At 39.4% G+C, this 25,391-nt stretch overlaps 3 protein-coding genes across 3 annotated transcripts; 2 read left to right on the forward strand and 1 right to left on the reverse strand.

Moving 5' to 3' along the window:
• The first annotated feature begins 3,718 nt into the window (after positions 1-3,718).
• slc25a35 (solute carrier family 25 member 35) lies at positions 3,719-7,210 on the forward strand. The gene is made up of 5 exons (XM_030068036.1): positions 3,719-4,195; positions 4,349-4,414; positions 4,505-4,657; positions 5,391-5,525; positions 5,657-7,210. The coding sequence occupies exons 1-5, from the start codon at positions 3,824-3,826 to the stop codon at positions 5,825-5,827; spliced, it is 897 nt and encodes a 298-aa protein (XP_029923896.1). The 5' UTR covers positions 3,719-3,823; the 3' UTR covers positions 5,828-7,210.
• A 3,656-nt stretch (positions 7,211-10,866) lies between these two features.
• On the reverse strand, positions 10,867-18,202 carry LOC115372046 (mannose-P-dolichol utilization defect 1 protein-like). Its single transcript, XM_030069745.1, has 7 exons — positions 18,036-18,202; positions 17,652-17,717; positions 16,557-16,689; positions 15,544-15,629; positions 13,882-13,997; positions 13,564-13,674; positions 10,867-13,421 (listed from the first exon to the last, which is right to left on the reverse strand). Exons 1-7 carry the CDS (start codon positions 18,127-18,129, stop codon positions 13,299-13,301), a joined length of 729 nt encoding a protein of 242 aa, XP_029925605.1. The 5' UTR covers positions 18,130-18,202; the 3' UTR covers positions 10,867-13,298.
• A 4,157-nt stretch (positions 18,203-22,359) lies between these two features.
• tm4sf21a (transmembrane 4 L six family member 21a) lies at positions 22,360-25,082 on the forward strand. The gene is made up of 5 exons (XM_030069556.1): positions 22,360-22,702; positions 23,219-23,284; positions 23,936-24,069; positions 24,210-24,396; positions 24,728-25,082. The coding sequence occupies exons 1-5, from the start codon at positions 22,526-22,528 to the stop codon at positions 24,734-24,736; spliced, it is 573 nt and encodes a 190-aa protein (XP_029925416.1). The 5' UTR covers positions 22,360-22,525; the 3' UTR covers positions 24,737-25,082.
• Positions 25,083-25,391: the final 309 nt, after the last annotated feature.

Consider the following 25,391-nt stretch of genomic DNA (forward strand, 5'->3'; position numbering starts at 1 on the left):
CAGTGTTACATTTGCACACCCTTTTACACACATTTGAGTGGTTTGCAAAATGATTTATATTTTATTTTTTTTACTGTGATTGTTGAAATTAAATTCCCCATCATATGAACCAATATGCACATGTCCAAATAACAGGGTGATATCATTATTTGGAACATCCAGATATATGATAACATTTATTTCAGTCTTGAATCAGAGTGAAAATTAATTTATCAGCATTTCAAGAGGCACCTCCTTCTTTGACAGCTCCGATTACTTGTAAAGGGCTCAGTGTCGCCCCTCTGTGGAAGGTTTCTGTACAAGCCTGTGTAAACAAGAATGTGCAAATCACATTGGGTGGTAAAATTGTTGTTTTACATGAATTTCAGTGAGACACATTTCTGCACAGTAGTTGCACTTGACTCTTAAATTGACTCTGATTAAGGATTTCTTAATTTGATATTTAGATTTGGAGTGGTTGATACAGCTGGAGATAACTCTAACAGCCCTTTTTGTTTTTATCAGAATCAGAATTTGTTTGATGATGAGGCACAAACACTGCACAAGGACTAAGTATTTACCTTGGTGTACAGCAAACAAAAAGACACAAGGCTTCTACTAACACAAATGAGATTTTACAGTGTATACATGTTCAGAAACATTACTCACTTTATTCCATGCTCATGGTTACAATATCTACAAGTTATTTAGACATAGATACAACCGAGACTGTGCAGAGATGCACATGTTCATACAATAGTACAAATACACAGCAAAATACTCAATACTGGCAATTAGTGTTAAAATCATGTTTTTATGCTAGTGTATGTGAAAGTGTATGTGAAAAAAATGCAGGCTTGTTAAGACAGGTGAAGCTGTTTTGTGTCCCTGTGTGTATAGGATAGTACAGTAAAGGCCATAGCATTAGAAAACAAAGTGGTGGGGAGATAATTTGGTCTCGACAGATCAACACCATTTCTGGGAGGGATTTAGGATCGGGTCTTGAGCACAGATTGCCGTGCAGTCATGCACATCCACAATGGAGAGAAAGTTATTCTCGCTGATCATCTCCACTCAGCAGGCGGCGTTTGGATCATGCAGATGCATTGAGTGAATTAGATGCTTGGCCTTTGGCTTTGACTGCAGAGGAGATGGAAAACATAAGGGAGCTGTCCTGAGAGGAATGTGAACAAGTCAATAATGCTCTAGGTCACAAGTGTTGAACTGGTGCCATGGAGGGCCAACAGCCTGTAGGTTTTCATTCCAGTTGAAAACTCCATCCAGTGATTCACCCCACTGTAAAGCAGAGAGAATGAACAGACAGTCCTCAAGGATTGCCTGTCCTGCAGGTTTTGTTTCAGCTCTGCTCATGTACACCTGACCCAATTAAGGCCCACGCATCTTCCTGCACGCCCTGTTCAGGTAGATCTGTTTTAACCAATCAGCATGAAGCCCTTAAATGGATCAGGTGTGAAAGAGCAGAGCTGAAACAAAAACCTGCAGGACAGGCAGTTCTTGAGAACTGGGTTGGGGAACACTAACCTAGAGCATTATTGAATTGATCACATTCTTCTCAGGACAGCTCCCTTATGTTTTCCATCACATTCCTCTCATATCTGTGTCAAGGGAAGCTCTTCCTTAGGTCATACTTAAAGTCTTTCCATAATTAAGAGGGCCTATCTTTATGTGAATATAGGAACAATCACAGGTGGCCTATATTGTCACTGGATCATGTGATAATATCAGGAAGTGGTCTTACGGGCTCTGTAAGGACATATTTCCTCATACTGGTATTGTACAAAGTCACCTGACTGAAAAAGAAACAGAAAATAGCAAAAGATTCCAGAGTTGCAGCAGACAACAAGCATTGTGAAACTAGAAAACTGTAAAAGTGCAATGCACTCATGGAAATCCAATGATTTGTTCACATCTTACAAGCTATTTTTAAAATAAATTACAAGGAGCACCTTTTTCTCCATTTACAGGCAGTCAATCAGCTGATCAGAGAGATGACACACACACACACACAACATCCGCTCCATGATTTGCTCCCTCAGACAAGAGCAGACACTACAAACACACTGAAGAGAGTATATATACTATATATCAGTCGGGTTCTCCTGTACAGGTTCATTAGTGCTCTGCAGAAATGGAGGAGAAAGTGAATCAGATGACCTTTGGCCTTGACTATAGAGGGACATGTGGGAGGTGAACTGAGAGGAGAAGCTCCAGGAATGTTAACTATGCAGGTTCAAATGGGAGGGCACACCACTGCCTTTACTAATGCTACAGATGGCTCTGACTCTGGGAAAAAAAAAAAAAAAAAACAAAACAGAACAAAACAAAACCTCGGGTTCATCCCAATAAACCATAGAATTATTTTAACACTTTTAAGTGCCTGTCTTGAATGTCAGTTGAACACAAACGCCCAAAAAATGGTGCAAATTCCCATATATTTTGGGTTATGATGGACATTTCTAATTTGTATTCTTTTGACAATTGAGTGGGATTTATCATTCTTTGCCACATCATAACAAGGTGGGGTGCCCTCCTAACTGCTGATGTGCTGAACTTTAAAATGTAAATAATTGTGCAGTGATTATTTAATTTATATGGGCCTGTGAATTCTAAGGTTACAATGGCCTTCGTTTTCATGTGTTTCAATATAGCCTGTGTTGCTGAACTTTGTTATTATTATCGTCATTATTATTATTATTATTATTATTATTATTATTATTATCATCATCAGGGACATCAAAGCAAACAAAGGGAAAGGCTGCAACAGCTCATTGTAGCCAAGACACAGTATAAACAGGAAGTGGAAGCCGTGTGTGTCCCAAATCTGGGGGAATTTCACCCCATCCGACCCCTCTCTAGCGTCTCTCACTGGTATTTCATTTGTTCTCCAAATCGAGGCCTGTGGTCTCGGGTGGGGCGGAGCGCAGCAGTGAAACATGGATGTGTAAAGACGGGCGTACAGGCGCCTCAGCTAACTGAAGCAGTGTTAGCGGGCCTTTTTCATTGGCTTTGACGACGAGCGTCAAACATACGTAGACTATATCCTAAAGGTGCCTTCAAAGACTTCTGAAATATGGTTATTACAAGTTCAGTAACCTTATTGACCTTATGCGCCGCACAAATTTCCACCGTTTTCCTCGAATTGTTGGACTTCATGCAAAAGATAGCTAACGTAGCTTAATCCCAAACCATATACACAATATATGGATAAAATCGAGTACCCGGTTCATTGTCCTAGTCGTAAAATTAACTGCAAACAGGTAATGACGAGTGGCCTGTGTTTTTATCAGTAAACCCTGACAGACTGTGAAACCTTGTAAATCCGCGGCTAGATATATGCGTACGTGGAAAGACAAAACCAAAAACATCGTAGCATACGCGTTGCCTAGAAACAGCTGAGATAATAATGAGATGATTTAATTGATTATGTTCATACTACCACTATTTCTATTCATCTTTATTTTACAAAAACAGTTTTCTCTTCTAGGTTCTGCCACGGCACCTCGAAAACATCTCTGTAGCGCTTCATTTATCAATACCAAAAGAGTCACCACAAGAACAGGAACACTGACAGCGACGTTTTATCCTAATTTCCACCCCAAATTCGCCGCTTAGTCGCACCTAGCACTGAACATGTCATAATTACGAGCTTACGGGGAGCACTTGAAGCCCACATACTGTCTGCGCGCCCATGTGGCAGCTACATTGTGGGAGGAGAAAGCGCCGATCCGGATACATCCATGATCCCCATAGATAATAAAGGACAAGCCTGACTGGCAGCAGGCCTGAAGTCAACATCTGTCATCTGAGTCGACCTTGTCCCGCGATGGACTTCGTCCTGAGCGGAGCGGCCGCCTGCGGAGCCTGTCTGTTTACCAACCCGCTGGAGGTCGTCAAAACACGCATGCAGCTGCAAGGAGAGCTGAAAAGCCGCGGGACGTACCAGGTTTACTATCGGAACGTTTTCCATGCTTTTTACACGATCGGGAAAGTGGACGGACTCGCCGGCTTACAGAAGGGACTTGTAGCCGGGCTGTTTTACCAGTTTTTTATGAATGGAGTCAGACTCGGCTCGTACGCGGTCATTGAATCGTCGGGTTACATCCACACCGATGGACGGGTCAGTGCGGTCAAAACCACGTTTGCTGGAGCCGTAGCTGGAGTGGTGGGTGCCGTGATGGGAAGCCCCATATACCTGGTGAGTAGCTGCTGTCATGTTGTCCGAGTAGCTTTTACATACTGTATTTTTGCTACACAATAATTGTATCATGTCAAGATTAATGACTGGTGTCATTTCAAGGTGAGCTGTCACTTGTGTGGAGAAATGTAAAGTCACTGTTTACCCTGCTAGGTGAAGACTCATCTTCAGAGTCAGTCCACCTCCTCCATTGCTGTTGGACACCAGTATAAACACCAGGTAAGAATAACAATAATGATCCAAACTGAATGCAGTTTTGAATCAGTGACAGGCATAAACTGATCCCTCTTGTGTTGCTCTCCCTGCCAGGGGATGATCCATGCTCTGGCTGCCATCCACAAAGAGCATGGCATTCTGGGACTGTGGAGGGGCTCCAGTGCTGCTGTACCAAGGGTCAGCGTGGGGTCAGCTGCGCAACTATCCACCTTCTCTGCTTCCAAGGAGCTTGTGCTTGATCTACAGGTCAGAATGTGCTGTTGAGCCTTATAGAGGGTAAATGAGCTGTGAGTGTAAAATGAGCGTCATCCAGTCTCAGAGGCAATGTGGTGGGGGACAGGCTGCTTAGGTGAATGCTGATTGGGCAGCTTCCAGCTATATTTACACAGCTTTCAAATGACCGCACTGTTTAAGAATAAACACGTGGAAGGGTGTGTTGCACCCCAGCCCCGCTGAGAGGCTGGTCTACCTTCTGTCTTCGTCTCTGAACTCAGATCCAGGCTCAGGGAAAAGATGTGGCAGCATTACTTTGCAGTCTCGGTGGCTCCACACTGATTACAAAAGCGAGCATTGTGACACTGACAAAAGCACTAGTCCTTTGCACCCTTCTGGAATAGAAATTCGACACCATTCATTCGCCCCTCTGGCTAAAAACATTGAGCTTACACAACTGGGCCACCGGCTTGTGTAATAAAACAGCAGGTCCATTTCTATAACGGCTTAGATTTTAGCCAGGCAAAGTATGTGTGTGACAGAGGCCCTATTAATAGAGACATTCTTCTGCTCCTGTGCATGTGGCAGAGCCTCTAGAAAGTTTAAATTATAAGTGCCACATGGGGATATTCTGATAAAGATACACTTGTCTAAAAATTAAATACTGCTGCACTGAGGCTATGGGTGTGCAAGACGTTTAATTTCTCAGTTCTATCACATTGTGACCGTTACCTTGCCAGTTCTGACATTTTACTTTGCTCCCAAGGTTTTCTCAAGGGACAGCTGGCTTGTGGCCTTGAGTGCTGGCATGATCAGCAGTGTGGTGGTGGTGCTGGCCATGACTCCTTTCGATGTTGTGAGCACACGACTCTACAACCAACCTGTGGATCCACTGGGCAAGGTGATAAAGCTGATTGATACACGTGGAAGCAATTCAAACAAGTTTTACATCTAGCTGGCACAGTGATAAATCTGCTGTTGGGATTCATATTGACCAAGCTGACTAGTTGATGTCATTTTCCCATTATCCAGGGTCTGCTTTACAAGGGATTCACAGACTGCTTTTCCAAGACACTGAAGAAAGAGGGCTTGACCGGGCTCTACAAAGGCTTGGGAGCTTCATATTTCCGTCTGGGTCCTCACACCATTCTGTCTTTGTTCTTCTGGGATGAACTGCGCAAATTGTACCAGCAGTACAGATAGCACCGAGGACAGTTAAGTGTGAAATTGGGTTACTCATTAAGCTCTTGAGTGAATAGGTTAGATGACTCTTCATTTAATGAGTTCAGCACTGCAAGGTGAAAGCAAACAAGGAGACGCTCTCCTTTCCTTATGAGAAAGAACGAAGGTGATGATTTATACTCAAATAAGAAAAAGTTGTAGTGCCAAGCTGCAACTGGCGCACACTGGTTTGATATATCTTAACTGTAGTCAACACTCCAAATCACCTCATGCACAGGTTCTTTTAGGAAAGACATTACGTGAATAAGCAAACATCATGTCCTCCTGCAACTCTTGAACTAGTGGTTTTATGTACTGTAACACAAAAATTATATACCATTCCAAATAGCTTCACAACAACGCATAAGTGTTTACTTTATGGAGAAAGCATCAAATGTGGCCTATAGCTGGGACAAGTAAATGCTATTTTAAACTGACAAATACATTTTATTTAAACCACCAAGGTTCACTGCATGCTTTGTCAACAGCTATGACACATTTTGGCATGCCATAATGGTGCAAAGAGTTAGTGTGGTCTTGTGGTTAGAAAAACGGCCCATTACAGCCATAGTGCGTAACATGGCGTAACATGCAAACATGTGTCCAAAAACATACATGTAAACACAAGAGCTCAGTGACAAATCCCACAGACGAAAAACGCACACTGAACGCCAAGTATAAGCTGCTTCGTGCAATAGTGCTTTAGTAAACTCTTAGTAAACTCTAACACAGGTAATAGTCTGGCCAATTTTAAGCCATCACTGAGCATATTTCATTAGCTCTTGGAATAGTCACTGCCTTTAAAAATGTACTGTAGTTTGAGCCAAAGAAATGGCTCAACAAATATTTTGGGAGAAATCCCTTCCCACTGCAGATTGTGCAATTGCAAGTAGTCTGGAAGTATATAAATGAGGGCGTGAGATATTTTGTCAAATCTGCGCTACATGCAAAACACTTGGATGGGATTCGGTTGTCAAATTCCTTCATTAAATAAAGAGAACAGTCCAAGTTTTCTTTGGCTGTTTTACATTGCAGTATGGGAGAAAGCAGATACATAGGGTACATTTGGTGTTATCCTCTATTGTTGCCTCAGTGCTCAACATGTTTTATACTCTTTCTGGGCAGATACATTTCCTTATCTTACAGTCATGAGCAGAACAGCTATTCAACGTGAGGAAACATAACTTATCTTGTGGACAATTGTTACTTCCTACTCTGAGCATAGTAACCTTGGAGGTTTTGGTTTGTCTTGGGGCATCAGGCATAGACACAGTCTGTATCTATACACAGTATATATAATAAGCACATTAGTAGATTTTCCTTTACAGATCCATATGCAATGGGATATTTAAAGGTGCAATATGCAAAACTTCCATGGGTTGACTTAAAGGCCCCATGCTGTCCTCTTTTCCAGGGTTTTATTTTAACTGTTGATATCCCCAGCAAGATGTATTTGTAGTTTTGAGTACCTGTGGACCACTAAATATAGTTTTACAGCTCCTCTCTCTTGCCTTTCTCCTGCAGCTCTGGCAGCACGGTTCGTTTAGCCAATCAGAAGAGAGAATCAGCATCTCTCCACTGATTGGCTGACTGTTTTCTGAGAGACATATGGTCGGGCCAATCACAAGCAAGTAACTGAAACCTACATTGCTCAGCGGAGCTCACCGGTAAACAGGAATTAACATCTTATATAGATCTATATTATGTACGATTGTCATGGCCATCGCTGAGCGTGATGTTACAGACCCGTTTACAGCCTACATCATCGAAAAGCTGCGTGTGCAGTTTGGTAACAGAAGTACTACTATTTTTCCCTGGCTGGACAAGTTAACAACGTTAAATAATATGGTCAACAGCATCAAAATGTCAGGTTGTTGTGTGTATGGCTGTAAAAATCGGTATTCTAAAGGCGGACTCAGGTTCTATAGGACACCTACCGGATCGCGACCATTTCAAAGCAACCAAAGGTGGCTGTGGCTTCAAGCTGTCATGTAGCTTTATGTAGATTGGACTGAGGACATGATCAAAAATGCTCGCGTGTGCGGTGCCCATTTTATATCAGGTAAGGTTATGTGTCTACTCTGTGATTTCACTAGAAAGCCTGGTTTGCATAAACACCAAAAAGTATCTTTTAATGTTATGACCAGGCTTGCAATTAACACTTGCTCTCAGCCAGATTTTGTAAATGACTAACATGTTATAACTTCTAAATTAATAAACATTTTAGCATATATCAAACCTCAGCGCAATCAGGTTTTAGGTGCAAATAAAATATACTGGCTTCTGAAATTATGACCAAATTGCCACTATGTAAAGATTATGAAAAAAATTATCCAACCGTACATGTTTGAGCCCGACTCAGATCCCGAACCACAGACGGCAGGAGATACGAACCACCTCAAATCCGTTTATTACAGGATGTTACTGTCTTGATGAAACAGAGAAAAAAAATCATGTACCGGTTGCAGAGTTGACGTTGGTCCAGACAGTGTGGGGACAGCAGTGTCCACTTCCAATAGTTTCTTCGCGAAACCGGCATTGTATTGCGTCGGGTTGATAAAACAGTCGGCGCTGAACAGACGAGCAAATCTGGACTAAAATCCTGCGGGATCCGGGAAAAATTGACATCAGCCACTGGTCTGTAACATGTGTTTCTTTTGGAGTGTTCAGTGAAACACGAGTCTCCTTGCATCCGTCTGTGGTGCAGCAACGTTTCTTCAGCATGTCGCTAACTTGTTAGTTTGTTGCCTGGGGAGCGGAAGCGGGCTGGCTAGCTCCTTCCACCTCTTTATGACATCATAAAAAGGCGGAAGTGCAATCTGTTCATGTAAAGGGATTTAAAGGGAGAGTTTCAAAGAATGGGCTGTGTGCACTTCTCCGTTTATCACAGGTTTAATGCATGGGACAGTATTTACGTGGCCCAGAGACCTTCCCTATCACGCAAAAACAACGAAAATTGCATTTTTCATGCCATGGGGCCTTTAAGTGATGACCCCTTAGACTCAATTGACAAAAGGTCCTCATATATAAGAAACAGACCTTTGCTAATTTTCCACAGGGCACCATCAAGTTTTTTTGTTTTTCAGATTTCAGAGTGACACACATGATCGCAGTGTAATGCAGTAGTTGTAAAATATGGTTGCAACAAATATATAGATAAATCAGTCAAAGGTACAGCTCTGTTTTTCAACATTATTCCGCACACATGTTGAAAACTTCAAGTTTGAAATTTTAGTTTGGAAAATGAGTACAGATTCATCTGATGGTGGGGTTGTTGTTTATTTTGAAAATTATCACTGTGGGTTATAGTCTTGAAGTCTGCACTGTGCCAGTGTCCACAATGGCTCCTCATGACCTCTGGTGTGTGCAGAATTTGGTGCTTTCTTCATAAATTCCAAGATCCTCAAATAGGGCTACCCGTGTTTTACTAGCAGACGTCATTAAAGATTTATTTGATTAACTAAAAAACTTTGAACGGGAGAACAACATCTTTTTGTCACTTGAATACATAATACTGACACTCCACATAATAAATGTAAGTATTTTATAGTGTAGTATAAAGCAGAACATAGGAGACAAACACTGATGAGTTTAATTTGTGTAATGAAATTGAAATCTTTCCTGCCACCGCTTGCCTTACTGTTAAACAGCTCTGAGTGAACAGCTACAGTACTTCTTCTGCTAAATGAATGTAAAATGGTTTGGGTCTTTTTTTTGTTACAACAGCTAGGTTTCCTTTTTTTTATATACTTGTAAGTGTTATGGCCACAATTTGTTAAACATTATGTATGGCTAAGCATGTGTGTACTCTCATTTTGCCATGGCTTTTAACCAGTGAAATGTGAAACTGTGGTGTGTTTCTGATGAGTTTCTTTTGAAGGATAGTTAAACAAATTACTTTCTCACATAGTACTGTGTAATATCACTGGCATGTATTATTACATGAATATATTTTTCATGCATTTAGGTTGCACTGATTAAGAAGGATCCAGTCTGTTTAAGTTGGCAAATTAGCCAGCAAGAAGGAAAACAATACATCTCAAATGATGTGGTAAATCCTAGTAGACAAGAATATGTTTAGTAGTTGGATCTGTGACATGTTTGTTACACCACTGACAGAAAGGTTCACAATCACAAAAGATGACAGGCCTATTAATTAGGGCTGTTGTCACTTTTACATCACTTGTCCCTCCTGGAAAAGTGTATCTTAGGTGCTTACTTTATGTTGTAGGTATAGATTTTTAACTGACTGATCCCTCTGCTCTTCCCATTCAAATACAAGTGCCATTTTCCCCTAGATATCCTGTTACAATAGGAATTACATCAATTTAAAGAAAAAAGATGCCATCATTTGGACTTTAACTTTAGGTTGCTCTTGACTATCGATCTGTAGTCAGACATTATTTTAAAAATACAAGTTCAGCTATCGTCTGCGCTAGTTCACATCATGTCATTTACCATGTCCCAGCTTACCAACTCTCATCTAATAATTCCCAACACCATCAATTTCATCAGCTCTGCTGGGACTGCTGACCCCTGTGGCTTGAAACAGCCTGTTCAGCAGTTCAGAAACCTCTACATTCAGGTTTCAGTGGAATAAAGGGGTCTGAAATGTCTAAGAATTGAATAGTACAGGATTCATTTTCTTGAGGCAGAGGAATTTTACAAGTGGATGAAGGATGGCTTATAATTTCAGATCTCTGTAGTATATGGAGGAAATTTTCTGTTCAATATAACTAAAAAAAAATCAAATCCCTCTCAGCTTTTTTTTTTTTTTGTTGGTGGTGAAAACTTAAGTGTTGTAAGATGCTACCATGCCTTCCCTTGTCCGTTTCAGTTTTATAATGTGTCATGTATTATATAACTTCCTCTTTGGGCTTTTGATTTTGTCCATAGTTGAGTAATGTGTGTCTTACAAAGGTCAGTTCCTTATGTTTTTTCAAGGAAAGTAACCATCAGCCTTCCACCACTGCATTTGCAATGTGTTGTCTTGACCAATTTATTCATTGACAGTGGTGGAATTCCAGAACAGAAGAAGAAGCATCCTGTTTTTTACATTTCACATGCATTTTGTAAAGACACTTGAAAGTATATAAGTAATTAAAAGTGTTAGTTAAAGATGAAAGATGCCTATTTATCTATCTATATAGATATTTACTCTGAAGTGTTCAGTGAAAGTGTTACAAATGTAAACATTCATGTAAACCAATCTTCTTTTCAAAGTTGTATTTTAATACAGCACTTGAGTAAAACCTATAAGTGATTGTCGTCCATGAATTTTCACCTATTTGCACCAGTAACACAAATTTATTTATTGTCTCTATGACTGATACACTGGGCTTTCTACAATGCTGCCTTCCCAGGATTTATGAGACAAGATGAGGTGTTACTAGTGATGGCTGGATTGTTGTGTTCACACTTCCAGACATACAGACTTGAAAGTGTTAACTTGTAATGTGTTAAAGCCCAGGAAGATGTATATTGCTGTGTGTAATGCCAGGTCCAAAAATTCAGGGAATAAAATTCAGGGAGTAATATTCAGGTCTGCGATCCAGTTAAGGGACACATACTTTACCAACAGCGTCAAAGTCAGTCATGTATGACTCTGACTCATGTTTGTCTTTGAATTAAACTGGAAAAGTCATTGGAGAAGTGGTACCCACCCACCACACCTTCACTTGTAACATGACTCAGATGAAAAGGCAGACAGGCTGAAGGTGAGAGCTCTGTTAATTTACAAATGTCATTATCCTGTGGTAGAAATGTAATGTTGCCCCTGCATTAGAATACTTTACAAGTCCAAGTGTAGGAATTGATAACAATCTTTGGTAACTACAATTCACAGTATTATCAAGTTTACAGCATTGTTCAACAGACAAGAAAGATGAAGCTGAGACTGAGGACTTCCATATGAACACAATGTCCACACTGCACAATTAACAGCCACAGCACCAGTATCTGATGAACAACATCATCAAACTACATACACAATATAAGATATATAGCCAACTGAAAAAAATAAATGTAACATTATTTAGAATTACTAGTACATTTAGAAACAATGCACTGCCAAATTAGCTTTAGTTTATCTTGAAAAGGATTCTTTCACTGGATGTGACACTTTCCTTGACCACAACAGGTGAGTTCCCTTGCTCTTGAAAAGGTTCTCAGCAACTAAAATTTGTGTTTATGATGAAATCTAAGTATTAACCTCTTAAAACTGCCGTTCCCACTGGTTGGTTCATCATTCGTTATTGCAAATGCATGCTGCTTTGTTCAAATCCCCAGAACTTAAAATTCTAGCAGAGATCCACATTTCCATGTTGTTCAAGTAGATGACGCTAAGAGAGCAGTGGTTTACAGTTTTCTCAAAATTAATCACTGATTGATTACTGTGTATGGTGCAGATTGCTGACATTATCATCATAGGAGAGACTAAAAGATTTAAAAAAAAAAAAAAAAAAAAAAGGTTTTGACTGAAATCTGTTGTTCATCCACATCTGGCCTGCCATACTAACCTGCAACTGGCCATTGTTTAGTTGTTTGCAATCCAACAATAGTGGATTATTTCTTTACTTACACAACACTGTAACAGTTTAACCAGCCATTTAGAGCAGAGATGGGCAATCAACCATAGAAGTTCAAGAGTGTGCACGTCTTCATTCAAGTCAAATCCTACAGCAAATGATGTCACTGATTAACACAGCTTCAGCCCGGAGGAAGTGATCAGTGAAATCATCTGTTGTAATCTTTCCTTGGAATGTAAAACTGCAGACTGCCTGCCTTCAATGGCACAGGGTTACCTAGCCCTGATTTAAAGATTATATGGAAGGGAGAAATAATGAGATTATACATTACTTATTGTAGAGACAACTGAAATTAACCTATGTGTAAATTTACTTAAGCCCTCTGCCAGTAAAATCCAACAGGGAGGCGTGTCTGCCCTCTAGTGCCTACATACAGTATGGCATATAGAGAACCTAGACTGCAAAAACTGGCTAGACCTGCTGGCTGTGCAGGAATCCACATCTCTACTACAACTCTGCTGCCCCCTAGTGGTAAGCAATCACTGACAGTGACTTTGTAATGGAAGGTGCTTAAGTTCCCTTCTGACAATTTTAGTTGACTTAGACAAGAAAAAAATGCACCAAACACAGAAGAGCCACCAGAACTCTTTAAATGGATCTCTGGGAGGGTTGTTTTATTTTGTGCTTATCTTTGAAAGGTGCATTTCCCCTGAGACTGGAGGTTGTTCTTACTTTCATCACTAGGGAGTAATACATGGCATTTTATATTCTGGCATGAATTCCAAAAAATAAATGAAGCTATTTAACAGCTTGACAATGGGGATTCTACTTCACATACACACATGTTTCTGGCCTGGCTGGAATGATGTGAATATGATGTGAGATTGTCCCATATTTACTTGACAATGATGACCAGATGTTGTCCACTACTCACTCTTCTGTTTCATGGCAGTGTTGTTGCTCCTATAACAGAGAACCTGGGCCAGCAGCACACAGCTAAGACAGGCTGACAATATGTGGGCCAGAGTGTTGAGAGAGTTTCCTGTCTCCTACAGGAGAAGGGTGATAATCAAGGGCAAAATCTGAGTTTGGTGGAGTATAGGTAATAATGAGAAATGAGAAGATGTAATTTGTCCAGGTATGCAACATTTTGGGTCTGTGTTTGTGTGTGTACACATCCTTGCTTCATACCTGTAGAGAGACAAAGATAAGGGCCAGGGACCCAGCCCACACTAGTAACACAGACAGACTGGACAGTTGGCCTGTGTGGCTGTTGCAGTAGTTTGTTCCAGCCTGAATGAGCTGCAAACACAGAAAATCAAGAGGGGGAAAAATTACTCTCACATCAATCCAGAGCAGGCTGTTGAGAAACTGCCTGCCAAATGACAAATGATAAAGACTTCCAGGTAAAGTCCTCCATGTGTACAGGTATTTTTAATCACAGACCAGATCATGTGCAAAATGGAATTATATCATTCTGTACAGATGCTTACACCATCAAGTTGCTACCTTGCTTGCAATTACAGCTACAATACTGGAAGCCTGCATCATTGAGACGACTGCTGCAGTTGCATAGGAGCCCAGGAGCAACATTATACCACTGTAAGCCAAGAGGAACAGCAGTCCTGCAATGTAAACATGGTAAAATATTAGTATATAATATAAAGGGTATAATTTACAAGAAAAATTGAGGAAAGTGAGGAAAGGAAAAAAATAAATAAAATAAAGCAGTTCTCTATCAAGGTGTTCCAGCAGTACAAAGTTTTTACAAAAACAGTCCTGTAAGTATGATCGTTGCACTTAGAACTAAGCATTTCAGTGAAAACTTGAGTGGTTAATGCAACTAGGTGGTGCTCTAGGGAAGCACTGGCATGTGTGAAAAATGACCAAGGAATAATGTGCTTGTATAATGATGACTACCACTGACTGTAATGAATACATCTATCTGTATATTGTATAGAAATCTACAGTAATGCATTCACTGAAGAAAAAAGAAATTCTGGCCTGTTTTTCTGAATTAATGAGATAATTATCTCAAAATAGAGCAGTTTTATGGAGACACATAAGTTTGAATATCTAATCAGAACTAAAATAAAAAGCTTCCCCTAGCAAAATATCTCATCCACTGAACTCAGGTTTTAGGTTTATAGCTGCCACAAAATTTAAGCCAGTTCCTTATTTGTATTCAGTGTCTTACAAGAGTTCAGAGTTTCTGTCACAGTCATGCTTCCTCAGTATATTTATTAACATCCACTCTTTGGCTCATTTTTTCATGTGTTAAGACATAAAGTAATTGACATGAACCACCAGCAGCTTTATTATTATAAGTTATTATCAGTTTATGGTGGCAATTTCTGTTAAATAGGAAGTCTGATTTATCATAGCAGAACACAACTGCTCCCTGACAAGACATAAATTACACTCTAATTACTGAAACTTACTGATTTATTCTCTACTGATAGCTCTATCCTCCTGAGACCCAAGGAAAAAAAGTGTTTTCCAATTTAACTTTTTTTGTGATTTCTTGTCTATTTAGAGTTAAAACAACAACTCACAATTTAGAATTTCACAAAAATATTTTTATTTTAGATTTTACAGTACGTCCACTGTAGTGGATTTTACTGTAAAAAACAGATAATTTTAAATTTAAATAAAAAACCAATCAAATAACAACAGATAATCAATTACAGATAATCAGTGCCATTAACATGAAAATATATAATTTTCATAAGTAAAAACCAATAGCTAAACAATATTTGACTTCCTGTTTCTTTCTTCACGACGTACGTTTTTCTGCAGCTGCCATTTTGGCTCAATAGAAAGTGGGTGTTCCCCTCATCCCACCTTATCACATGAGATATCATTGGAAAGGCCTGGATGTCCTCTGTACAGTACACCAGGACTTGATAGAGTAGCTCAAATGAGTAAAAGGATATAGACGATCAATTGATGTCCACTACAGAGGACATAATTGAATAGGCTGGGTCTCAGGAGGCTATGGGTAAAAGAATGTTATGCATTATTTTAAATGTGCACCTCATAAATTAATGCAAAATGGATAGTCTTTTCAAAAACAAGTGCATTCACCCTCTGCTGGGATTTGGGATATATTAGCCCTTACAGTATAAATTAAGTGTCTACATGAACTGAAATGCACAGGCGTGTGCTAACCTTTGAGGTCATCACCATGGTAATGCAGGATGAGGAAGCCAATCACTGCTATCTGGACCAGTGTGAAGAGCCTCTCACCCCAGGCACTGGAAACATGTTGAGGTCAAGAATGAAACATTCAACGCACACACACAAACACACACAACATGATAATAGAAAAATCCTATGAGCTGCATGACAGACTTCACATGTGCCTGAAATTCTGACGCCTTTAGAAGTGTTTAACAAGATGTACACTCAGTGGCCACTGCATTATGGTGGGTATACTTCTACGTTTACAAGAACAGCTCACTCTAACAGGCAGCGAATCACATACAAATATTCGATACGTAGAAACCATGCAGTGACTGTTACTGTTTGAGCTCAAACAAGATGCGCAATTATAAGAAACTGAACGTGGTACTATAGTAGTACCAAACACACTGCATCAAGAATCTCACGAATGACGACCTCCTGGTATTTTCATGTACTTCAGCTTCTAGACATTACCAAGAATGGTGTGATAAACAAAACACGTGTTTGTGACTGATGCATTGTCTGTATAAAATTTTCAGCCATTAATATCTAATCCATATTTACAGATTTGTCTACAAATTAACAGATCTATGTACACATTTGCAGATCTATTTAAACATGTACAGATTTGTTGATACATTCACAAATTTGCACACATTAGCAAATCTGAAGACAGATTTGGAGATTCCCATTACACATTTACAAATCTGATTATGGACACACACATTCAGGGAACACATTTGTAGATTCCTGCACACAGTCACAAATTTCAGTATGCATTTAGAAATTCTTTTGCACATTTACAAATCTGATTACGCACACACCGACTGAGATACGGTTACACAACTCTCCACTCACATTTGCATTCATAATTTTGCCCCAATAATATCCTCATTCATTTGCCTCACCATATACTATCTGCGCATACCAGATTAAAGCAGCCACTGAGTGTATCACATGGTCTTGAACTATTCATAAGTTTGTCATGAATCTCGTACTAGAGAGGGAAGCTGTTGGCCATGCAGAACACCACGGGGCAGGAGGCGGCATAGAGCTGCAGCAGGACAGAGGTGAGGCTCAGGCCTGCGGCACTCCTCTTCCTCATTATCTTCAACACTTGAGGCAGCTGTGCTGTGGCGGGAGACAGGCAAGAAATCAGCAGCTACACTAAACTAAACTAATCAAACTTCTCCAAATAACACTATGGAAAATAGCTAATTAACATCTGCAAAGGTGGGAAAACTATTGCCTTTGAAATACAGCGTGGAAAATTTTATGCTTACATGCGTACGCTTAGATGACACGATGTTCATGCTGCTGTAGATCACTACTATCCCTGCTGTGCAACCACTTTATAGTGTTGTAAGTATAACATTAACAGTTTACCATGGTTTACTTGTTATAAAATGTCTTACGGTACATTCAACCCTCCTATTGTCTTTGGAGTCAATTTGACCCCATTCAGTATTCAATTAGTGTTGTTTTTTGCCTCATATTTCACGACTTCTCCTAATTTAGTGTGTTAGCATGAAATTAACATGATGATATGTTTTTGGTGTCCTCTACACACATTTTGTTTGCACTAGTGTTTCATTGAGGTTGATTTGGCCCCAGGCTTTTTTAGCTGTATGAAACATATAAGAAATATCTACATTTTACACACATTATTTTTAGTTAATGATACTGAGGAACTATAACATGCCATTTGTAATCTTCTAAAAACTTGCTTCTGCTTTAGGGCCCTAACATACACACACCTGTAGTAGTGTGAGAACCACTGATAGTTAATGTGACATTTGGAAAGGAAAAACATGATTCCCACAAGAACTTTGATGTATAAGTGGGGTAACTGGGGGGAGATTAGGTTTTATTTAAAGGGTTATTTAGGTAGTCAACAAGACACATAACGTACCTGGCACATAACAATCTTTATTATAATCATTTTCCAGAGGTTTAAATTACTGACCAGTGCTTGTCAAGCAAAGGAGACCAACTGTGCCAAATGTTAGCTTGCTAATACCATGTTGTCACTTCATGATAGATGGGCTAAATGTTTTACCCTAAATAGTGTGATCAGTTTTGGGCCTTCTTACCCAGCACAGTGTCCAGCAGGATCCAAAACCCCACAGTTTTGCTCAGTACAATCCTAAGGCAAGGCACTACAGGACATGAACGAGAAAAAAAAAAACACACACACAAGAAAACATCAGAGCAAGTCCAGGCGAAACTAACTAAACGTTTCTCTAGCTTGTCAACACGAAGACTTGCTAATGAACAGGGCTCACTTAGTGTTCAATTACACAACCAGATGTGCTTATTTGAACGTTAAAAGTTAAATTTTACATCTATTACTGAAAACTCGACGCAGAAATGACAGTTTTCACCTATAAAGTCGAGATACTAAAGGTGGGCGAGTCAACAACATTTCCCAGCATTTCACCATCGGTTTTAACCCGTTATTTCATGGCGAGCCTCACCGTGAATGAAGTGCAAGTTGACGAAAAACTCATGATAACATGGTTCTGGCATTAAATGAGAAAGTAGGAAATCTTTGACAGGAGACGTAGCCATTGTTGACCGACCGCAGGCAGGACAGGAGTAGTCCTCACTGAGAACAGTGGGAGTGGAGACGGCTGTGGCTCCCCAAAACTCACAGCGGCGGCCGAAGAGCACACCGCGCAGGGATACGTAACTGTACCTGAGAGCCGCAGGGGTTTGTAGTCCACTGGGTTATAAGGCTCAAGTCAATGATCCCGCCTGTGTAAGTCACTGGACTGGTAGATCTGTTTTTCAGGGTTTCTGCCAATATCAACAAACTCCACTTCAACCTTCAACTGCCTCCTTAAAACTCACTTTTACTAAATAAACAATAATAATTAATAATCAATAATTGCATCACTTTCATATTTTGCCTCTATGTTACTACTGTATGGTGTTTTGTTAACTCTATTTTAATTTTTTTTTTTTTTAATTGCCATTCTATCTGCTTTATAACTGTTTGTAGTTTATTTACCTTACTTGAGTTTCATCTCCTTTATCTGAGCTTATTCCTTCCACGTTTTACATATTTATATATAAACGTAATTTATTTTTAATTATTTTGCATTGCACTTCAATCTGTTTGTGCATGGGCCCAGTGCTGCTTCATATATAGTATGTGATGTCATGTTCGCAATTTTTGTATGTCATAGAGGGGGCTTACACAGGTTTTCTGATTTTCTCATTTTTATTTTTGCAAATGTTTTAACCTGGAAATCACTTTGTACTTTTGCTTGAATAATGCTCTATAAACAAATAAATAAATAAATAAATATATAATTATTATGATCATTATTATTATATGGATTTTTGAAGGCAAATACAGATACAGACATATTTGGAATGAAGCTGACAGTATCTGATATTTTGCATAATTTTACTATCTAAGTTACAATTTGCATACCTAGATAAGTAAATCAATAAATCCATCAATCAACCAATCGAAACCCAAAATGCAAGGTTTCAAAAGCTTCTCTCAAACAGTCTGGGGCCATGTAAAACTAAGAATCTTCACTAAAAAACATTCATACTCAGTTCTCACCTGTGGTTTAGCAGGCCCTTTAGCTAGGGGGGATGAGGAAGGTTTTATGAAACTAAGCTGCTCCTACAGGAAATGATACCTACTGGGCCATATCCAGTATTAGTTAGGAAACCAGTGTCACTTGGCAGATCCTCACCCTGGTGCCCAGACTGATGCATTTTATGGGCTCACCACAAGTTTGAGCCTCAGCTGACAGAGAAACCAAGAGGACAACAAATTAACCCATATTGCCCTCATTATAACTTAGGTTTCCAAACATGTTCATGTTAAAGATATCCCAAAGTTGATCAAGAAATTAAATTAAACAATTCCTCATTTTGAAGAGGAGACTCTGGAACCACTGTTTTACTTGTACAAGCATTTTGTAAGTACGGAAACATTATTTGTATAGCACTTTCACAGCCTTACAACCAGAAAGTGCCTCACATTATTGAAGGAAATTTGAAGGAATAAATATGGACACGTAATGGCAATACTATTTATACTGTGTAGGCCACCTAACCCTGCCTTTGGCTTGCTCACCCTTCAGATATCTAACTTAATGTCTCTGCAGCTACAAAACAGATTTATCTAAAACTGTGCAGAAAAGAAAAGGCTTAAGTCAAATATGTGATATGCACCGATCAAGCACTATTACTAAGCTGGAGTCCATTGTGTTATGTATATTTTCCATGAAAGTGTTTTATATGTGATGTGGTTTCTTGTACAGTTTGTCAGTTGTGGTTTTAATGTCTTACTGTTCAGGACTACAGATGAAAATTAGCTACTTTGCAAACTCATCTACTGTGTTGTGCATTGTGTCTGCCAAACAAACTAATAAGGTCAACTAATGCCCACTCTTCCACTCTTCATCCATGTGTCATGCATCTTTATCTTTAATTTGTCCATTATGAAGGTAATTTATTATTTCTCCAGTGTACTTGGCATTCACTGAGAGCAAGGCTCAAACACTCAGATCAAAGCTGGCCAGTCATGTTGTATATTTTGTCATTTATGGGCACCTATAGTGTCTACCATGTCTTCCCAAACAAAAATGTCTGCTGCCCTAAAAGCTGCTCACTTTTTTTTTTTTTTTTTTTTTTTCCATTTTGTGCATAGCTTTCACAGTATGATTTTATGAATGAAAACTTTGTTAAGCCAAGACCAAAAGTAAAGAGAAAATGAATAAACAGAAAGATGGCATCCTAATGTGCATTTTGCATCATTCAAGGCTTGAACTCACAATTTCTGGCATAAAGGACAATGCTCTATCTCACTGAGCTAATTGGCAAGTGGCAATTTATGTGAGGCTTCACAAACTGACTAAGCTAGTCACATGATAGCAGCCGCCTATGCATAGAAAGGCAGATTTAAAACCACTGTAACAAAAAAAAAAAAAAAAAAAATCAGTCATCAAGACAAAAATCTGAAAATACACATATTGCATCTAGACAGTATGGAGATGTTGATCATTTGTTTTTAACAATGACTGATTTGCTCTATAAGTGAAAAACTAATGTTTAAAAATGCCATTCTTGCATTGACTCCAATTGTTCACATGAGAGCAAATTCAAACTGCTGTCAAAAATTTAGTTTTTGAGATACAATTCTGAAATTTGCCACACATCATTTACCATGACTCCAAAATTTTGTCCATTTTTTTCATGAACATTGACGATTTATTTACCAAGAATTTGCAAGTGTATGTTTACAGTACCGTTTACAGTCAAATATTTTGATGCAGTGTAGGCTCAATTTTTGATAAATCAAAAATCTGTGTGGATCGTTTGTGTAGTACAGTCTGAAGATGTAGCAAGTTTGGTGATATTTGAGCAAAAATTGTGGGAAGAGATAGGTTTAAGAAGTTTTACAGTTTTTGAAAAAAATAGAGTGACAGACTTAATAATTTGCAATAGGTTTAAGTGCACAAAAGTTTCTTCAGTATTGTGGCTACATTTTGGTGAAAGTTGCAAAGCTGTAGCACATATGGTTGATTTGTTAGAATTTTTAAAATTTTGAAATTTAGAGGCTGGCTGTAGCGCCACCATCAGGACTGTTGGCTTGTGTTTGCATCTGAGGTAATCTGGCATGGGACTGGACCTTTGTGCAAAATTTGGTGATTTTTTGCACATGGGAAGTAGGACTTCCTCGGAAGGAAGAAGAAGAAGAACACGCAGGAATACAAGAGGGACCTGGCAGCTTAGGCTGCCCGGCCCCTAAATAGGATGACTGTCAGAAAGCTGTGCTCCTTCGGTTAGGGAAAACCTTTGGTCCTGCATGTTATGCGCATGCCAAGTAGTGGACTTGGGGTTGTGTGCTACTTTAGACGACTGACTTTTAACTGACTGACTTTCATTTGGCTGAAAACAATACCGTGTCTCTTCTGAAGCGGAAAACACCCCATTCCTGGCATATTTAGCCACTCGTCATTAGCCAATCAGAAGACAAATATGTAACAGGGATGGTTTGGTTGAAATGGCTGTGAGTCTTTTCTGCATGAGCCCTAGCCGAAGTGTTTCCCAGAGAAGTGTGGCTTCTTTTCAGCTTTTTTTTAGTGTAGGTGTTTTATTATTTCCTGTCAGTATTTCCTGTCAGTTTGTATCTTAGCAGCCAACAACTCACTATGCACACTAGAAAAGGCAGTGGCGCCCTGTTAATGTTTAACCATCAGCGATGCTTTCATTTATGTTTTTACAGTTGATGTCAATGACACATTGTTCTTGCTCCACTTGCTGTGCTGCGGTTGGTCTAAAGTCCAGCCGTGCTCAGATCCTACAGTCACAATACAAATACATCACTCAAACATACAGTGCACTACTGGTACCAGCACAACTGGAATAGATCCCAAAAGTTTCTCAAAGCAGCTCCTCGGCTTCCCGGTGACATCAAGCAACTGTCAGTATATTAAAGAAAGAGGTAGCCAACTAGGATTTTTTTTTTATTTACACTGAGCATTTTGAAGGCCTGACCACAAAACAGGAACAAGAAGAGAAACCCAAGACTCAGAGGTTGTGAATGTACAAACATCACTTTATCCGAAACATGTGCAACTAAATGCTATCTAAATCCAGTCTACAAAGCCAGCTGTTGTCTCCTGGAGATACCCTTCCATGAGTCACATTTCTGTGACCTATCACAGACTCTGTTTGTCCGTGCTATCTGCTTGTCATACACCTCCCACACCCATTCCTCCTAGTATTTAACTTCAGCCCTCAGTGCATTAAAACAGAGACCGAGTGACCTGAGCGATGTGCACTTTTCTTTCTTGATCAGTTTCTAGTATCAGGCCAGGAATTTTCCCACTTACACTGACAACACTACCTGAGCACTACCTAAGGATCTCAGCTGACAAGGAAAGAATCCTGAAACCTACTGCCCTACTGAGTTTAGACCCATCAGTGTGACAACATGTGCACAGGGCAGTGTTCCCGTTGCATTGCTGTGAATCTATACCCATTAGCAGTGATATCCATCCTCTGCAACATCCTGTTGTTCTTCCCCGGCTGGGACGTCAAGTATGCCAAAGATGGACACATTACTGAGGAGGTGAAATACATGGGAGGACTCGTTGGAGGGGGGCTCATGGTGAGTTTTTATTTCTTGTCCGGCATGTTTGCGAAGGGTGTGACTCTGGACTGCCAGCTGGTGTAAACACCATTCTGCAGTGTAATGTACAGACTCAGAAACAATGGTTTGTTATCACTGTATACAATGCTAAACCTGAAAAATGCGGGTTTTACAAAGTGGATTTTACGTGGTTTGCAGTTGCCTCCTTTGGATCCCAAATTAGTTCTTCAGTGGATTTCTAATCCTGCTAATCTGGGAGCATCACCCAAGGGCCAATAAAAGACTTTATTACACACTGGTGTTATTGTGTACCACTTATTTTATTGAATGATACAAGAGATACTTTTGATCTTGACAGAAGCAAAGTCTTTTGTTGCTTTTGTTTTGCAGTTCACAGTTTTCCTCATGTTTTCAAGCATTTTTCTGCATTCTTAATAAGAAAGTGTTTGAACTGTTTATACTACATTGATCAGCTATTTTCACCGCCAATACTGCATCTCATCTCAACTCATCAACTCATCTCTGCCACTACAGGTGTTGGTGCCAGCACTTTATATCCATTTGACTGGAAAACAGGGCTGCTGTGCAAACCGCTGTGGGGTGAGTTGCTAAATAAATAAATAAATAAATAGCCATAGACTCAAGGTACTCAAAAGAAGATGAGATCTTTTTAATAAAAATGAGTGAATATAACTTCAAAAGTGCGCAAACAGTTCTTAGGATGTACATGTTATACATATATGTCATAAGCTTTACTGCATGGTCTTACAATTTTATTTATTTATTTTTTAAACATTAAACATTAAGCAGTTGTGAGCATACTTTCTCAACTATATCAAATCAAATCCTTGGACAGTGATGGATAGATGTAAACATTCTTTTGAACTAAAACTGATTACAAAATAATATCACTCCTTTCAAACATTTACTCTAGGAGAAATGCTTTGATATTTTGAACTAAAGCACTCTTTAGGGGAGGTATGAGAGAGGCAAAACAGGGATTCAGACGGCGATAAGGAATGTGAGATGAGACACAGATGTCAGTGAAAGCCCCTTCCTCCGTCCACTCACATAAACATCTTGCTTATCACAAGTCCAACTAAAATTACACTAGTGCAAAGGAGGGTTAACAAAAACTAACTTTTCGTGTGTGGCAAAGCATGTAGTAAAATATGAGCACAGTCCAATAATTCAGTGTAAATATTTGTCTTAAATTAGTGCGTTACCTTTGTTATCACTTTTCTCCTGCAGATGTTCTTGTCCATTGCATTTGCTGCAGTCGGCGTGGCTGGCGCCCTGTACAGTTTCTCTGTGGCAGTGCTGGGTTTGCAGAACGGGCCCCTGTGTAAAGTTGTTGTGCTTTGGACAACACCTTTTAAAGACAGGTGACGCACATAAATAACCTGCTGATGATGATATTTAATAGCATAATCATATCTTGCTATATGATAGATAGATAGATAGATACTTTATTCATCCCGCAGGAAATTCACATATGTTATGATTACCTCCTTTTTTCGTGCAGAAGTGAGAGTTACCTGACTGACCGTAACTCCTGGGGAACCTGCTGGGAGCCCAAGAATGTGGTGGAGTTCAACGTGGGCTTGTTCTCAACCCTGCTGGTGGTGAGCGCCCTGCAGGTGGTGCTCTGTGGCATTCAGATGGTCAACGGCCTGTTTGGCTGCCTGTGTGGGACCTGCAGCAAGAAAGGGGTAAGGAAAGCAAATACAGAAGGAAAGACGGTATACGACTAGATTTTTGTGATATGGCATTAGTGTTGTTTTTTCCTGATTTTAAAGGCTGCATCACAGTATATCCACATTACTAATGATTGTTTATTAAAAATCTCTTGTGTGTATATATCTTATGAGAGTCATCCCTACAAATAGTCACAATATCGATACTGAATTATTCAAAGATATTGTGATACTTGATTTTGTGCATATTGCACTAACTCCCAGAGATGTCTCTTTTATCATAGTTTCACAGTTTGGGAGACAGTTAGCTCATCACTCTCTGGCTTGTGGTGTTTTCAACCTGCAGGTGCTGTGAGCTCCTGCTCAGTGGGAGGCCCGTCATCCACACTCCATACATCTGTAACCAGCGATGCCCCCTCCACTGGCGACCCCTGGTGGAAAGCTGAGAGAAGTGTTCATGGGTGATAAAACATCCAGTTGATGGTCATCGTCATCATCATTTCACCCCAGATATACTGTATATATTTTTGTGTATTCCATGGTGCACCACATTTCTTTATATTAACCAACAAAGAAAGCTGGACATGCACTGAAAAAGCCATGCATTTATGTATGTTGAGAAGCAGGCACACCATAAGAAATAAGCCTGACTCAAATTAGTCACTAAACTTTAAATAAATTTGTTTAAAAAAAAAAAAAAATGGACATCATTGACACACATCGCTGACTGTTCTTCTACTGTGTTAAATTTCTTTTGTTGCTTAAGACTAAATACAACTGAATTGTATTACATCACAGTACATTTATAATTAAAAAAAGAAAAAAAGAAATAAAACACAAGACAAGATGCTCCTCCAAAGACACATTTAATGTAGATCATACAGTATATTACAAAAAATATCATCCAATACTGTATAAGGATTGATATCTACAGTTGTTTTTTAGTGTCATATCTTCATTTTTGACATTATCTTCATAAAATACTAAGAATACACAATTATAGGAATATG

This window comes from Myripristis murdjan, chromosome 14 (assembly GCF_902150065.1).
Source record: "Myripristis murdjan chromosome 14, fMyrMur1.1, whole genome shotgun sequence".
Classification (NCBI taxonomy): domain Eukaryota; kingdom Metazoa; phylum Chordata; class Actinopteri; order Holocentriformes; family Holocentridae; genus Myripristis; species Myripristis murdjan.

Coding starts and splice junctions, on each gene's coding strand:
- slc25a35 (XM_030068036.1), top strand. CDS start 3,824: ATGGACTTCGTCCTGAGCGGAGCGGCCGCCTGCGGAGCCTGTCTGTTT. Junction 4,196..4,348: donor TGGGAAGCCCCATATACCTG/GTGAGTAGCTGC, acceptor TTACCCTGCTAG/GTGAAGACTCATCTTCAGAG. Junction 5,526..5,656: donor CTGTGGATCCACTGGGCAAG/GTGATAAAGCTG, acceptor CCCATTATCCAG/GGTCTGCTTTACAAGGGATT.
- LOC115372046 (XM_030069745.1), bottom strand. CDS start 18,129: ATGGCTACGTCTCCTGTCAAAGATTTCCTACTTTCTCATTTAATGCCA. Junction 16,690..17,651: donor CCTGCTGGACACTGTGCTGG/GTAAGAAGGCCC, acceptor CTCCCGCCACAG/CACAGCTGCCTCAAGTGTTG. Junction 15,630..16,556: donor GCCAACAGCTTCCCTCTCTA/GTACGAGATTCA, acceptor ACATGTTTCCAG/TGCCTGGGGTGAGAGGCTCT.
- tm4sf21a (XM_030069556.1), top strand. CDS start 22,526: ATGTGCACAGGGCAGTGTTCCCGTTGCATTGCTGTGAATCTATACCCA. Junction 22,703..23,218: donor TCGTTGGAGGGGGGCTCATG/GTGAGTTTTTAT, acceptor CTGCCACTACAG/GTGTTGGTGCCAGCACTTTA. Junction 23,285..23,935: donor GCTGTGCAAACCGCTGTGGG/GTGAGTTGCTAA, acceptor TTTCTCCTGCAG/ATGTTCTTGTCCATTGCATT.